Below are 16,159 nucleotides of genomic sequence, written 5' to 3'. Positions count from 1 at the left end.
AGCTTCTCAAGGTGTTCCTTCATGAGGTCAGCATTTATGGAGGGTAGGGGATCCCCATCACCCGGATCTCCCTGTCCCATAGCAGGCATGGGCTTCCCATGGGACTGATGAAAGATGACAGCTGAAAAGGGTTTTTTCAATTGTCATTTTAGACTTTGGTGCTCTAATTCCTTCTTATTCCTGCTTTAGGCATTTGAGGGTTTTTTTTCTTTTAAATTAGGTTTAGCCTTATATTCTACTTATCAAAAGGGAATGAGTATTGGGTCCATGTTTTGTTGCTGGTAGTATTCAAGTGGAGTCATAACAGCCTCAATGTTAAGAAAATAAGTAATGAGTGTAAACACATACTTTCCATGTCATGTGGCAGTGATACACACAATGTAATGAAATAACTGCATATCCATGGAGGGAATATTAGCACCTGGAAGAGCCCTTATACTGAAACTCAGAACCAAGAAATGGATAGGAAATTTGAGAAGGGTGTAGAAGGAACTGAGAGAGGGCTGAAAGCATGTGACAAAGCTTGATGATTAAGCACTGTTATTGAACCTACAATTTCCCACAACATGATCTCATTCTGATCACAATAAGAAAAAAAAGGTAAATTATTTGTTCTAATGTTCTTTGTGTGGATGTACAAACATTTATGTTCTGCTTCTCCTTTGAATAATATCAATTTCTATTAGCCTTCAATTTTATAATAAGCCTACTGCCCACAAAGATTACTGTCTTTAACCAATGCAGTTATAACAATCACATCTAATTCAATACTACAAAACTGCTAAAATGCACTACCTGGAATGTAAAAATAAATCTAATCATTTTGAATCTTAGAATTTAACAGTGATACTGCTTCCAGTCTACAATAAACAGTAGGCACCATTTGCTAAAGGCAGTATCCTATATTGCATGCATTTAAATACCTTTGAGCCTGTGAACAAAACTGCATAATTGCACTCCCATTCTTTCATCAAGGGAGCTATTGAAATAGAGTCCATATTCAGTGGTAAGAATGTAAAGGGTAGTGACTGTTATTTTACTTAGCTAGTTGTAGACCTACAGGGCATCCCACATTAAGAGTGGTGCATTGCTGTCCTGCTCTAAGATAGAGGAAGAAAACTGTGACTCAGGTACCTGCAGTCAGTGGGCTTTCCAAAGGGCAATTCTGAAAGCACTGAGTGAGGAACCACCTGGAACTAGCCAATAAGAAACATGAAGCAGAGGGGAGTGTCTGTACTCCAACCTGTCTTTGGAGCTTAGGCACTGCTGTCTATGTGGGATCCAGGGCAGACCCCTACCTATGTGGAGGGGGATACTTTTCCTAGTATAATGGAGGCCAACCCTTTTGGCAGGTGTGCTACAAATTAAGCCCCTCACCCTCCCTGAGTACCACTTGGATCCCCTTCCTGATCTGCTTCTCTTTCTGCTCCTTGCCCAATCTGATGCTCTGCATTCTGCTTCCTTCCCTGTCTGACCTGATGCTTTTGCTTTCTTCTTCCTGCGTGATTTGTCAGTGTGCTGCCTATTTCCTCCCCAGTCTGCTGTGTGCCACACCCAGAGGCTGCCTGTGCCACTTGTAGCACTAGTGTCTCAGGTTCATCACCTCAATCTAGTAGTTGGAGTACTCACTCAGGCAGTGGAAGACTTGTGTCCTAGGCCTCTTCAGCCTACATTGTACCTCCTGCTTCCCAGTATGGTGCTTTAACTACCAGACTATCAAATATTATGACTGGGATACACACCATCTCTCCTTTTGTAGCTAGGCCATTGTGCATCCAGGTGCGCAAGAGCCATAGGTAAATATAGAAAGAGTCACAAGAAGTCCTGGGAGCAGGGATCAGAACCCAGGACTCAGTAATGCTGGTGCATATTAGGCACGCTCTCAGAAAGCTAATGCACCTCTGGGCAAATCTAGCATAGTTTAAATATTACCCTCCCTTGCATTTGGATTCTAGGGACTTAGATGGGAGTGATATGCCTAGGTGCTGAGGCTGGGGCACTTCCACATATACATGGAAATAATAGAAATCATAGAAAATTAGGGCTGGAAAGGACATCAGGAGGTCATCTAGTCCAACCCCCTGCTCAAAGCAGGACCATCCCCAACTAGATCATCCCAGCCAAGGCTTTGTCTAGCTTACATTCAGGCATGTAGGGGTCTTTGTTGTGCAAAATGTAGGCACTGAATGATTTGGGGCACCGAGGTTGCCTATACATGAGCGTGGAGGCTGCTCTGGCCTGCTGGAATTCCAACCTGTCGAACCAGACTCAGTCAGCCTCCTGCATCTTGTGTATCAGTATCTCCACACTTAAAGATGGTGGCTGGGGTGCTTGAACTAAAGCTTGTTCAGTAAGCTTTAATTCAAGTACCCCTACTGCCATTTTTAAGCACGGGGATGCTGATACACAAGACGTGACAGGACTTTAATTAGAGCAGCTCTCAGAGCCACTTTAAAACTTTGCCAACCAGCACCCCTGAAGGATGTGTAAAAATACCCCTAATGAGTTTTGTGGCTACTACAGTGAGAATATTGTGATTACAGAAAGAATATTCTGGATATTTTTTGCAATGTATGTGCCTGAATCCTTCTTTTAGTTCATCAATCTGGATCTAGCTCTTAATCTTTTTAAGCCTCCCCCTGTTATAAACACTTTCTTAAAAGCTTAAACATGTGTGCATTTGCTTTTCTGCTAATCCCCTCTCTTTGAATTTGCACACTCAGAAGGCCTTGTAAAGCTACGCACATTATGTAACCTGCACAGAATATGGTGTGCTCCATCTCCCTTTTCCTCAGCAAATGTGTACTAGCAGGAGGCTACATCGAGGACTCATGTTACTAAGACTTGATCACTTCTTTGGCCAAGAAATTTAATTCTATAAATTCTTTGTTAAGACTCACTCCTCCAAGCTGGCATTCCATCTCTAATCTCCAGTCTGGCAGGTTCTACTTCCCTGGTGCCAGATCTTAAAACCTGCTTCTTGACAGAGAGTGGGCATCCCCTCTGATAGACAGAGGACAGAGGGGTAGCAAGCTCTTTCAGTGTCCTGAGCAGAGGCGGGTGTGTGTGGGGACTTCTGCTGACAACTAGAGCTGAGGGAGAGGAGGGAAGGGGGAAGGAGAGAGGAAAGGAGTCTTACCTTCTGGGGCTCTTTTCATTTGGGTTGCATGCTCAATACTACTGCTGCCATACCAGCCTGGACTTGACCTGCTGCCACTGAGGAACAGGCAATGTCACAGGATTGCCAAGGGTTACTCTTTGTGCTCTGTGCACTCCCCACTCCCAGGGGAAGGGCTGTGTAATGGCAAAGACTCTCATGGAGGGTATCATTCCAACCCCACAACCCCACATACTCTACAGGGAGATGTGGGTGTCCTGCTCCTACAGCCAGGTTGTGCCTGCCATGCAAAGACTCCAGTGGGGAAGCCAGGCTCAACCCTGCTGCAGCAGCTGCTGCCTCCCACAAGCATCAGCTGGGGCTCGGGTGATGCTGGAGGGAGCGGGGCGGTAGCAGGGGGCTGTGGACCTGGGTCCGTGGCCCCATAGCCTTGGCAATTGGGGCTGTCAGCTGGGAGTGAGAGGCACCAGCAGGGCTAGGGGACTGTGGGTCAGGAGTGAGGGGCACTGGCAGGGCCAGGGGGCTTTGAGTTGGGAGTAAGGAACACCAGCAGGGCCCAGGGGGCTGCAGGTCAGGAGTGAGGGGCATCAGCAGGGCTGGGAGGCTGTGGCTTGAGAGTGAGGGGCAATGGCATGGGCAGGGCATTGCCATATCAGGGCAATTGCCAATCCCAACATGTGGCAGTTTTTTATGAATAATTTAGCAACTTCTGGTGTAGGTAGAGAGAGTCAAAGGCCTCAAGTAAGTGACTGGGACTATAGGAATGAGATTCAGAGAGTGACAGAGGGACATCCTGCTAATGGGTACACAGAGAGAAGGCCTGAAATCATAGCTACTGCTCATGGAAGAGATCTTGATTCCTCCTCTTGCTGTCTGAAGGAGCAGAGGGCTCATGTAATAGATCATATACCTTGAAGTTGTGCCTTGGGAACCCCCCAAGAATAAGACTCATCTGGTCTCTTCTTTTCATAAGAAGTGAGCCTCTGGCTCTGAGACACTGACTCCTCTGCCTCTGGCTTCTCCAGTGATCTATTACCCCTCCTCAGAGAGCTCCTTTCTTTTGATCAGTTCCCAGGAAGAAAGTGTTTTCTACTTCAAAAGGGGCAGGGGTGGTGGGAGGTTCAGAGTGCTAACATTGCAAACAACAAAGCAGACTACTCAACTCCAAACAAAAAGTCTTCATTGTGCTACTGCAGTTCTCTCTGCCCCTCCTCAGATTCTGCTCTATCCTCCCTGAGACCACTCTTTTTCTCCAGCTCTCTGTTCTCCCTGAGACTATTGTTTCCCCTCCCATCTCTCTCAGCGCCTCCCTCTTTTTCTTCAGGCACAGTCAACTACACTCACAACAAAATTGGTACAAAAATATAGTATTCAACATAGGGGGTGTGTCTACACGTGCATTTGATCTGGGAGCAGTTTACTTACAAGCAAATAAATGTTTTAGGGCAGGCATCTACACATGCAGGGACTTGGGAGAAGATTTGCTGCTCATGGCAGCAATTTGCTCCCACCTCCACTGGCTCTACACTGTCCTCTGCAGCAGCCAAGGGGAGCTCTAGGATGGGGTCTGTGAGCTCCCTGATGCTGGGGCAGGGGGACATAGGCCCACCTGGGCACTGGTGGTGGAGCCTGCCCTGGCAGCAGGCAGCTTCTTGGGGCAGTGGTCAGCCATACTCCCTGCTGCTCAGCTGACCAGGAGCATATTTGCTTCTGGTCAGGCATCGAGAAGAGCACTACTGTGCAGTAACTAATCACAAGTAAATTTACCTGCAATTAGAGCAGTTTACTGCATAGTAATTGTGTGCTCATGTAGATGGGCACAATTACTTCACAGTAAACTGCTCTAATGTGCAGTAAAGTGGCTTGTGTAGATGCATCCAATGCATTTAAAAATAATGTCATGGGGTAGCAGTCTCTGCAGCCTGCTGCCAGACCCAGAATGCTCTTTCCCTGGGGTGGAAAAGGCATCTAGGGGACATTTGGAGAGATGAGATAAAGGTTAGATTGAGTTAAAAATAGCCAACTGATCTAAGGTAAATTGGGATGACAGAGATAGCTGGGGGCGGGGTTTGGGACAGTGGTAGGGCAAGAAGGCTGTGGATAGGGGACTGAGGGGATTGGAGGTTCAGGCAGGGTCTGTGGGGAGGTTGTAGGATATGGGGGGCAGACGGGGTCTTTGGGGGTTGCTGGGACTCAGGAGGGGTTGGCAGGATCAGGGGGGCTTTCAAGGTCTGTGGGGGTGGGGTTGTGAGACTGGAGAGCTCTCTCCTCCACCCTCAGGACCAGATGGTATTTTTATCCCCCCAACCTCCACACCCTGAGGTGAACAGCCCTCTGATCTTGCCTGTCCCATGTCCCCACCCTAACTTACCTGGTCAGCTCCCAACAATGGTGAATGCTGGTAAAACTCACACTGGGAGCAGTTTATGAAACGGGGGAGAGGGTTTGGTAGCCTTGTCGGGGGGTGGGCCTAGTTGGTTCATGGGGGGGTGTCCATTTGGAGGTGGGGGAAGAAGTGGGGGGTGCTAAAAATTGCCCAGTTCCAGAAAGGAGGGTAGGAAAATCTTAGCTCCAGGGTTGGGGCCAGCAGCTGGGCTTTCCCAGCCCTGGGGAAAGCCTGGGAAATTCTGTGGGGACTTTAATGTGGGGACTGTACAGAAAAGTTCAGGACAACTAGATCAGTCTAAAGATGGCCAATCCAGTCTAAGTTAGGTGTGCCTCAGAGGCAGGGTTAAATTATGGCAGGTTGGCCATTTTTAGATGGATCTAACTATCCTGAACTTCTGTGCATTTCACAGTTAGATCCACCTAACTAATGTAAGTTCTGCACCTGGGTGAACTAAGTTAGATCAGGAGGCCATTTTTAATGCTATGTAATCGCCCCATAGCCTCCTCTAACATCTGCACCTAGCCTAGATGTCCAGCTTATGAAACTATTTACATCAACACATGCTTACACAGAGGCCCCCCAAGTGTTCTGCACCAGAGCTGCAGGCTGAAACTCAGAGGCAGGCTGCCTCTTTTGTCACAGTCGAATCCTGCAATCCTTCTGGAGCCAAGCTTCCCAGCTCCTCTTCCTGCACTGGCTGGGCAGTCAGCAGTGCCTGCTGCATCCTACTGGCCCTGTCCAAGAACCCCATTTTGACTGCAGCCCCCTTTTCTAAGTCCTAGATCTGCTACTGACTGTGTAGGACTGCTGCCAAGCTCCAAGTGAGTAGAGCAATATTGCAGCCTCTAAAGTCAAAGCTGCAATAAATATCTAAAGAGCTCATCCTTTATACATGTCATGGACTTGAGAGTGGCAGCTTGGGACCAGGGGTTTTGTAAAGTTGAAAAATGATTGTGGGAGGGATTTCCTTTTCCCCGCCAATCAGGCCCCTGAAAAGGGGAAGGCTTGCTTCTCCCCTCCCCGCCCCCAGGAGCTGGATAGAGAAACCAGACCTGAGTGAAGACTCACCTCCCATGTCCAGCCCACTGGAGGCGAATAAAAGGGGAAATGCACTAGGATCAAGGGGAGTTCAGCAAATTTCCAAGAGGGGGCAGCTGCAAGGATTCCCAGGCAGCGATAGGGACTTGACCACATCTTCCCCTTCCTGGCATGGGGCTGGCTCTGGTGCACAGGTCGGTACATGGAGGGTCCTGGGCCTGTGCCAGGCAGCCTGAAGTGCCAGTGTCCCCCAGGGCAGAAGGCAGGGGCTCCCAGGTATGGGAGAGAGCCTGGAAGAGAGCTGGGAGGCACCAAGCCCCAGAGCTTGGGGTTTTACCTACCCCTGGCATGAAGCCAGGCAGCTGACTCAATGTGCAGATGGTACACAAGGGGGGATCCTGGAAGGACTAGAGTCCTGGAGTTGCTAGCAGAAGCACCAGCATTGGTAGTTCAGTGGTAGAGCTCTCATTCACCATGTGGGAGACATGGCGTTTGATTCCTGGCCAAGGCATTTTGGGGGGGAATCCTCTGTGGGAGTTGGGTTCTTCATCTCTTTTCTCCCCCTGGCCATCCTGGGGTGCCGACATCTTATATTTTGTTAACTTGCACCTTATATTTTGTTAGCTTGTCCTGTCAATTGAATGAGTATGCTTAACCATTGTTGAGGTCTCCTGTTCCCCTGGGTAAAGGAGTGTACACATTACTCCCTGGTATCTATGTTATGTCCCAGCCCCTGTCCCCTTTCATTAAATGGTATATGATTAAGACCTTATGGATGTTCTGACTCTTCTCTATAGAGAGTAGGAGGAGTGCTGTGAACCTCAGGCAGCTCCACCTCCTACAGATCTCTGGCACCAGCTCTGATCCTTTCAACTGGGGAGGGAGTATGTCTCTGGGTACCACCCAGGTTACATACAGCAACCTCTGAGAACTGAATATATTCTGAACCACCCGGATGTGAAGGATCCAGTTTCCACTGTTTCTAGTGTTAGAATCAGCAATTGCCATCCAAAAACCAAATCTCCATCTCCTTAGTTAAACTCAAAAAAAGGATAAGCTAGGCATTGTGCCTTGCACATCTGTAAAGGGAGAGACTGGTAGATAACCAGAGCAGGAGGGTTCTGCACAGGGAGCCTGACACACAAGGTGCTTCTTCCCAGCCTCAGTGTTTCAGGTCTCAGTTCTCAAAGAAGAATGAAATTGTGCAATGAGATATCCCACTGTAATGCATTAGCAGAAGTGCAGAGGCTCCATAGAAAATCTATTTGTTACTAATTCTTACTATATCTTATGCATGTGTTTTGTGCTGATACTCCCAACAGTAATTCTATGGCAATATTTTATATGAGACCAGTTTTCAAATATCTAAAGGCATGACATAAAGAAGAGCAAAATATGTGTAGAATAAACACGAGGAAAAAAATATTTGCTATTACAATAGTGAGGCTGTGGATTAGACTGCCTAGGGGAGTTGTGGCATCTCCATCATTAGACATGTTCAAGAAGAATGAAAGCATTGATCAGGGATGACCTAGAAGTAGCTATGCCTGTGCTCTACTATGAGTATTTCCCATGCTTTTGGGCTTCAGTTGTTGCCACATAGGGCCAGAAAGGAATTTTTTCCTCTTCCTATTACTAAGTGTGTTGGTGGAGGAGAGTTTAACCTTCTTCAAAAGCATTGGGTGTTGGCTGTGGCAAAGGCTGGGGATTTTTGACTGCAGTGTGCCAGTGATCCTGCTGAGACTTAAACCTAGAGGTTCCTGGCTAAATGGCCCTGATTTAATTGGATACATCTACACGTGTCATTTAGTACTTGCTTTATTGCATAGCTAAAGAAAGTACTAAATGACTGCACGGTACCCAGCAGTACTGAGCAGTCCCAGTGGTGCTTGAGTCATTTTCGACCTTATTGCACAGTAGCAGTGAGCTACTGTACAGTTGCTCACTACTACTATACAGTAGCAGCGGTGGCATGGGTGGTGTCTGCTGATTCATGTTGCCGTACCAATGTTGCTGTGGCAACGTACCATCTCATGTAGACATGCCCACTGTGTGCTGCTGTGATCTGGAACACAGAGCCATCTTATCTGGCTGTTGCTCCCTGATTGGGTTGCAAAGGGATGCGCGCTCGTCAGGTATCTGGACTTATAAAGGCAGACAGGGAACTCCCTCGTATGGTTTCAAACAAGTTTATTTTTACTTACACTCCACATTAGAGGTGCAGGCTGCAGACTTCTTACAAAGATTTCACTTCATTTTCTGTTCACTAGTTACCGAGAAGCAGAACTGCTTGTAGGATCTGATGCGCTAACCAGGAAGGGGTACACCGGGAGTTTTCGATGGCGGAAGGCACGGGGGTGGCCGGTCCCCATGGTGTGTGGAAGCTGCACACTTGGTGGGTTTCGCTAAGTCTTCCAAGCAACGTTAACCACCGCTTTTTATACTCGTTGCAACCCTGAGGTGAGCTTTCACCCAATCAGCTTCAGGCATTCTATTCATGGCCTGATTTGAAAAGTGCGGCAGTTAAAAAGTGCAGGAGTTACTGGTGCGCTCAATTACTTGAAATCATGCGATGATTCCATGCTGGCCGCACGTGCCCATTGGCCAGTAGGGCCGTAGGCGGTGATATGCCGACACATAAGAATACTACGTACAGGGCAGTATGCGGGTGCGGCGTGCAGGTGCGGCGGCACAACAATGGACTGGTTTCTTACATGCCCCCTTGCCGTCGTGCATAAGCACACTTACAACACATCTGTTTTCCAATCGAGCAGTTCATCTCCTGGTACCTGAGGCAAGCAAGTATATACAAAAGCAGAAAGGTGCATTACTTTTGTCTTTAACCATTGAAACAAACAACATATAACACACATATAAATACAGAATCCCAACACTAACAATAATCCGCTAATTATGAACTTTTTTAGCCAACCAAGTTTTAACCAGTTTAGCCAACCGAGGGCCCAATCAAACCAGTCTTCTTGATTATAATTTTTTCGCTCTATAAGACTTTTCGCATCTTGGATACCTTGGATAACGTTAGTTAAGTTAAAGGATGATGTGTTAAAATTTAAGCAACACTGTGTGTGATTGCCAGTTGCTGTGCAAAGGCCTCCTTCTGTTGCTAATAAGTAATCGAGGCCTAAGTGGTTATAATATACAGCACTTTGGAGATCTTGAATAGCCGTTTGTACCCGTTCGAACCCTAATTTCATCATGTTAGCAAGTTTTTCAATGGATTCTGTTAATAAAACAATTTTGTACGAATTTTGTTGAGACCCGGACATAGGAAACCATAGACCCAATTTGTCCCACCTGTCCATTAATTTGTATGCCTCATCAAATTATTTGTTAGTAAGAGAGCATTTCTTTCATGAAGGGGTGGACTGCGGGAATAATTATAAACCTCAATACCGCTGCCACCTAAAAGGGAGGCCACTATCGTATATGTCTGATTTGGGTGTGGGCTTAAGTTTTGAGTTGAGGTAGATGAATTAAGGTTGAACCACAACCAGCCAGGAAGCAGGAATGACTCGTCTAAGGTGTTATTTTCGCTATTAAGTTAGCATGTGTACGCACCCCTCGTACCGTTAAGAAACGGTTTAAGTAACGTATAATTAATTAGGTGTGAGACAGTAAGGGTTAAGGGGATAATAGTAGAGGGATCGGAAACATTGGCAAATAAACCAGGGCCTTGTATCAGGGTGGTTGAGGAGTTTAAACACAGGCAATGCAAGCCGTAAAGGATAGAGGTTAACATGCGCATACTGTTTGCTGTCTTAGTTGTTATCAATAGGGTCCTTTGCGACAAGACACTATTTCCCTGAGGTTTTGCTCTCATGTAATTCGAGACTAACAACGAACCGGAGGGCGTTCAGTTAAAATTTCTTAGAGTTAATTTAAGTTCTCCTACCCACCATGTGCCATTTATGTTGGTGGTGTTGACATGTATAGCGGACAATAAAGTTTGTAATATGGAGGAACAGTTTACTTTGTTGGGTGGGCAACCACTACCAACACACACATAAGGCCAATTCATTATAATATTTCTGACTATGGGCAAGGGTTCCCTATGAGTCTCGAGGTTAGATGGGTGAGCAACTATACAAGAATATACATATAAGACGTCTTGAAGCTCATCTTCACGTTCATCAGGGCGCGTGGCAATGAACCACAACCTTAATTGCGTGACATTGTGTAATCGAAGGAAACAAACTTGATAAGAGGTGTCGCTCACAAGTGTCTCATCTCCTCCAGCTGCTAAGCATTTGGTGGCAAGGATGGACACGGCATGAAGAAAGGTGTTGTTCATCAGGTCAGCATCAGTGAACGCCGTACTGAGGGTTTGCCCCACTGTAAGTCCTAGAAGGAAGGTCATCATTGCCATTTTTCTTATGTTGATAAAACTGCAACAACACATATGACACCACAGACAGACAACATAACAACAATATAAAATGAAGGGTTAATTGAATGGGCCTTTTTGGCTTTCACGCCACGACATCCAATTGTGGTGAACGAGGTGTTGGCAATCATTTTTCCCTGTTGTGACGTAGGTGTTGGGGTAGGTCCTGACTTAAGTCTTCCCATCTGTCACCTTGTACTGGGCAGTAAGTGGGTCAGCCGGGATTTGACGACTTGTTTTTAACATCTTTGGGAGGTAAGATAACACTAATCCAAGCTGTTGTCCATCAAGGGGATTGAGTAGTAGTTGGTACGTGATGACATACTTGGAGGCCAGAACTTCTAGTGTGGTTTCAATGGCTTCGTGAGTGATTGGCACGGCAGTTGGATTTGCCAAGAAATGGTATGGCCATCACCTGTTCCTTTGGGCTGCTGTTAGTCCTAGGTGACTAGCTCAAGAATTCCAGGTGGCATAAGCGATGCCCGTGATTGCAAGTAAAATGGTGAGAGGTTCAGTGTCGCTCATCGAAGTTGACTTGTCGAACCAAGTGTGGGGCTTATTGAGGAACTGGACCACTACTACTGCTGGTAATGGAATAGGCCAGTGTCCATTGTTTACTAGCACCTCTGGATTCGTGCAGTGGCCCACTCCAGGAACCGGACCGAATTAACACAGTCGCCTCTGCTTCATTGACTGTATCATGTCCCCACTCTTGTTCTAAGCGGCCTAGCCACACGATGGGCATATCCCCATCTCTTTTATTAGTTCTTGCATTTCTGCCCTGGTGTGGGTATGAAAGGTCATGGTCTGTTGAGTCACACCATTGTTGACAGTTGTTTTGGTAACCGCAAGAGGGAGTACTGTTGCTGGTGAGTCTTTCAGGAGGTGAGGGTACAACGTTGGAGGTGATTCTGTGGGCGGTCCAACATAAGGAGGTGGTGCAGACAACGTCGGGTGGGGCATAGCATCATCACATTCCGCCTCGACTCCGCCCTTCTTCTCCTCTGCCTTCTCCTCAGAGCCACCATCTTCGGGCTGAGCCAGGGTGAGGGCTGCCTGATTTTGAGCGGCCATGGCTAGCATTTCTAGCTGGGCATTTAGGTTGGTATTTTCTCAGAGCAAGATTGACACAGTTTGAAACAGTACATTTATCATTTTCCCCTTATCCCATTTCGACCCTGTCCACTTAGTGGCGGTTTTGCCATCTGATTCTAAGGACTTGCGGCATTGAATTAACAGCTCATGGCCACGTGAGCCTTCTCTCAAAGTTGGGCAGCTGAATTTATCTGGGGGAGTGCTTTCGCTTCCTCCTTCCTTCAGGTGTCTAATGACGCAGGTGAACTCTTGCGCCAGAGTGGGGTTGGGGCTCCGAACGGGCTTAACCTTGGTCAGTTTCATCGTCCCCACTCAGACAGAAGATGACCGACAGATGGCTCATAACGCACCCAAATGCAGCCAGGCTTAGGGACATACTCCATTCCTCTCCCCTGGTGGTCAGGGAGAGATACACCTTAATGCAGCTGCGCTTATGTGGGACCACAAGTCCTCTGCACTGGTGAGGTGACGCTTCCCTCGAGCCCAAGGGCAGCACCTCTCAACCTTGTCTGAGGCCTGCTGGCACCCTGGGTCATCTCTGCTGCCTTCGCCAGATCCTTTTCGTGACGCCATGTTGCTCCCTGATCAGGTTGCAAAGGGTTGCGCGCTCATCAAGTATCTGGACTTATAAATACAGGCAGGGAACTCACTCCTATGTTTTCAAACAAGTTTATTTTTACTTACACTCTGCGTCAGAGGTGCAGGCTGCAGACTTCTTACAAAGATTTCACTTCGTTTTCCATTCACTAGTTACTGAGAAACAGAACTGCTCATAGGATCTGATGTGCTAACCAGGGAAGGGGTATGCCGGGAGTTTTCGATGGTGGGAGGCATGGGGGTGGCCGGTCCCCATGGTGTGTGGAAGTTGCACACTTGGTGGATTTCGCTAAGTCCTCTCCGAGCAGTGTTAACCACCACTTTTTATACTCGTTGCAACCTTGAGGTGTGCTTTCACCCAATCAGCTTCAGGCATTCTATTCATGGCCTGATTTGAAAAGTGCGGCAGTTAAAAAGTGCGGGAGTTACTGGCATGCTCAATTACTTGAAATCACGCGATGATTCCACACTGGCCGCATGTGCCCATTGACCAGTAGGGCTGTAGGCGGCGATATGCCGACACATATGTAGGATACTACGTACGGGGCAGTATGGGGGCGCGGTGTGCGGGCACGGCAGCACAACAGTGGACTGGCTTCTTACACTGGCTTGCTGGGCTCCCCATGGATCTGGATATTCGGCAGCAGGGGAGCAGCAATTAATGATGCCACTCCCAGGGCCGGCCCACAATCTTTTGGGTCTCCCCTGAAAAATATAGTTTTGGAACCCCCTGACATGAAGAAGCCAGTGTTGGGGGGTGAGGGGTGGCAAGTGGCTCAAGAAGCTGGTGGCAGCAGTGGCAGTGGCAGCAGTGGCGGCAGACATGGGGGAGGGGAGGGTGAGAGGCTGGATGTGAAGCCAGTGGCGGCATTGGTGGGGCAGGGGGTGTGGTGAGTGGCTGGATGTAGGGGGCCTTTTGGCTGCAGGGCCCTCTGCGGCTGCAGGTTTTGCAGGATAGGATGGGCTGGCCATGGCTGCTCCTCCCCTGCCTCCAAATTTCCAGACCTCTGTGGAGCCCTGCAGGCCAAGTGACACAGTTCCCTGGCCTGGATCTGGCCTGCAATCTCGGGTCGAGCACCCTTGGGTTAGAGAAAAGACGCCAGCCAATTGTGATATAGTATTAGTTCCAAGGACTATCATATTCTATGGTATCCCTTGTTTTTTTCAATGCTTCTCTTCTCACCCTTTTTGAGAGTTCCTAGAAGCTTTTGCATTGGCTTAAGTGGTTTCAGGATTTTACCTTTTGCATAGGTCTGTAAGGCCCCTGCCACACGTTACATATATTATACAACTAACTGGTTAATTGTACAATAAATTTAAACCAGCTATACATGCAAGGTAATTATCACACCATGAAAATGTTCATCCAGCTATAAAGAGCCAATCAGCTACAAAATTAGTGCTTCAAAATCTGTAATAACCTTTTATCTGGTTTCTACCTAGCTTTAATTTGAACATGTGGCAGGGCCCTAAATTGACACTCAGACTAATCGGGTTATATGAATACAAACCTGCAAACTCTTAATAACTCATGATGCCCTTCTTAAACAAAAAACTGTATCTTATGTAAGCTGCCCTCACATGACCACCAGACGGTAAAAACTCCTTAGCCTCCATCCAAATTTAACAATGGGCTGGCCTAAAAGGATAACTGAGGCATTGTGTCTTGCAGAATGATAAATAGAGGACTTGGAGCCAAGATTCTATTACAGCTATTAGGTGTATAAGTGTAATCTGGCCTCTGGTGAGCTACCGTAGTAGGAGAGTTCTGCAGCCAGGGGCCCAGCACACTGACAGCTCTCTTTCCAGATCTCAGCACTTCACATCTCAGTTCTCAAAGAATGATAAGGTTGTATAATAAAAATAATCCCATTGTAGCATATCAACAAAATGGTGAAGCTCCTATCAGAAAAGCATCCTGTGTTTGACCAACCAAAGTAAAACCTGGCATCGGGGTTATTTTTTTGTTTATCAATGGATTATGTCCATGTACTCTATGCACTAATTCTTCCGCAAATTTTTACATGTGGTATTTTAAAGTTACATAACCATTTTAACTTAAGCAAATATTTAATTTCTTTGTTTTCTTCTTTGGACTTTCTTTCCTTGGCTTTCCTTGTCAGTGGTATAACCTTAAGTAACTCCAGTGGTTGCTGGTTCATACTCTTTGTCTGGACCTACATCGCTACAGATGAAGAAGGTGGAGTCAGGTTTTGCGCATTTGGTTCAAAAGAAACAAAATCCTCTATTAAAAGTTAAGCTGGGACTCTGCTTAAACAGAACTTCACATCCAGCACAAGAGGAGAGAGTGTGAGAAAAAGAGAAGGATGGCAAGAAACAGGAAAGTATTTATTGATCTGGTAGATAAGGCAATTGCCACTGGTGAGACAATGAAGAGTGAAGATCTGCTATTTTCCTACAAGGGGATCTCCTACCCAGCTACTGTTTGTAGTCCTGAGCAATTCAAAGCTTTGGAAGCATTTGAAGCAAGAAGTGATGATGTCATCCTAGCAGGGTACCCTAAATCTGGTGAATATGGTTTGCTTTATTCATAAATATAAGGTGTAATATAATTAAAAATTATCAGGATATATCAAAACCACTGAAATAATTATCTCAGATTTTAATAAATCACTTTTGTTAGTGAGACATAAAGGAAATAGTTCAGATGACCATGAGGTAACAAATGGTCTCAAATTAGGAATGTCATTGTTAAAGTATGGCTATGGACACATCAGAAAAATCAAAGCATATTTATCATAGTAAAAATGGCTTGTACACTGTTTTGTATCTGCTGCAACATTTAGATCTGCAAAATTAAAATGTATGTCTTTCATGAAATTAACCATTTGGTTTCTTGAGGTGCAATATTTTTCATTGTTTAGATTTTTCATTTAGTTTCCTATGAAAATTGTTTAGTTTGTGACTGTTCTTGAGAAAATTAAATATTGGGATTGGGATATCATGCAAAATTCATTAATGCATAGTCTTCCATGATTGTTTGTAATTCCCTGTATCCTGCCCTTACTGGTTGATAACATTGAAAGTTATTCCCCATGAACCTCTAGAAGACAGAATTTATTTCCATAGGAAATTGGAGTAGCCACAAGCTTAAGATTTTTAAAAGAATACAACAATTACAAGGATTTGAAAACTCTCCACGGTTATAAAAATTATAACAAATATTTCCAAAGGGAAAGTAAGCCTCATGACACAAGAATTTCATCTTTCTCTCACTTTTAGAGACCAGGGTGAAATATAATATGTGGTTGTGGAGGGACATGGGTATGAAAGGGGAAAAACAGTTTGGAGAGAGACAGTTTCTGAAAGGCTATCTAGATCTGCCTGAAAAAAATAAATTGATCTGCTTTCTTTGTGTAACTCAAGATAGTGGTCCATCTTGCTTAGCTTCTAATGAACCATGAAATGGGTTTCATAGATTTCATAGATTTCATAGACATCAGGGCTGGAAGGGACCTCGGGAGATCATCGAGTCCAGCCTCCTGCCCAAAGGGCA

At 46.1% G+C, this 16,159-nt stretch overlaps 1 protein-coding gene across 1 annotated transcript in view; it reads left to right on the top strand.

The window, feature by feature from the left end:
• Positions 1 to 14,772: 14,772 nt before the first annotated feature.
• The window catches only part of LOC109320028 (sulfotransferase 6B1-like), a 13,671-nt gene continuing 12,284 nt past the window's right edge, over positions 14,773 to 16,159 (top strand). Inside the window, exon 1 of the mRNA XM_019549927.1 lies at positions 14,773 to 15,171. Within this exon, the coding sequence (XP_019405472.1) occupies positions 14,970 to 15,171 (202 nt within the window). The 5' untranslated portion in view covers positions 14,773 to 14,969. The remainder of the gene's footprint in view (positions 15,172 to 16,159) is intronic.

The sequence above is a fragment of the Crocodylus porosus genome, unplaced genomic scaffold (genome assembly GCF_001723895.1).
Source record: "Crocodylus porosus isolate Cpor-Errol unplaced genomic scaffold, CroPor_comp1, whole genome shotgun sequence".
NCBI lineage: Eukaryota > Metazoa > Chordata > Crocodylia > Crocodylidae > Crocodylus > Crocodylus porosus.
Note: the sequence above shows the minus strand (reverse complement) of the source record. Positions and strands in the feature narration are given on the sequence as shown.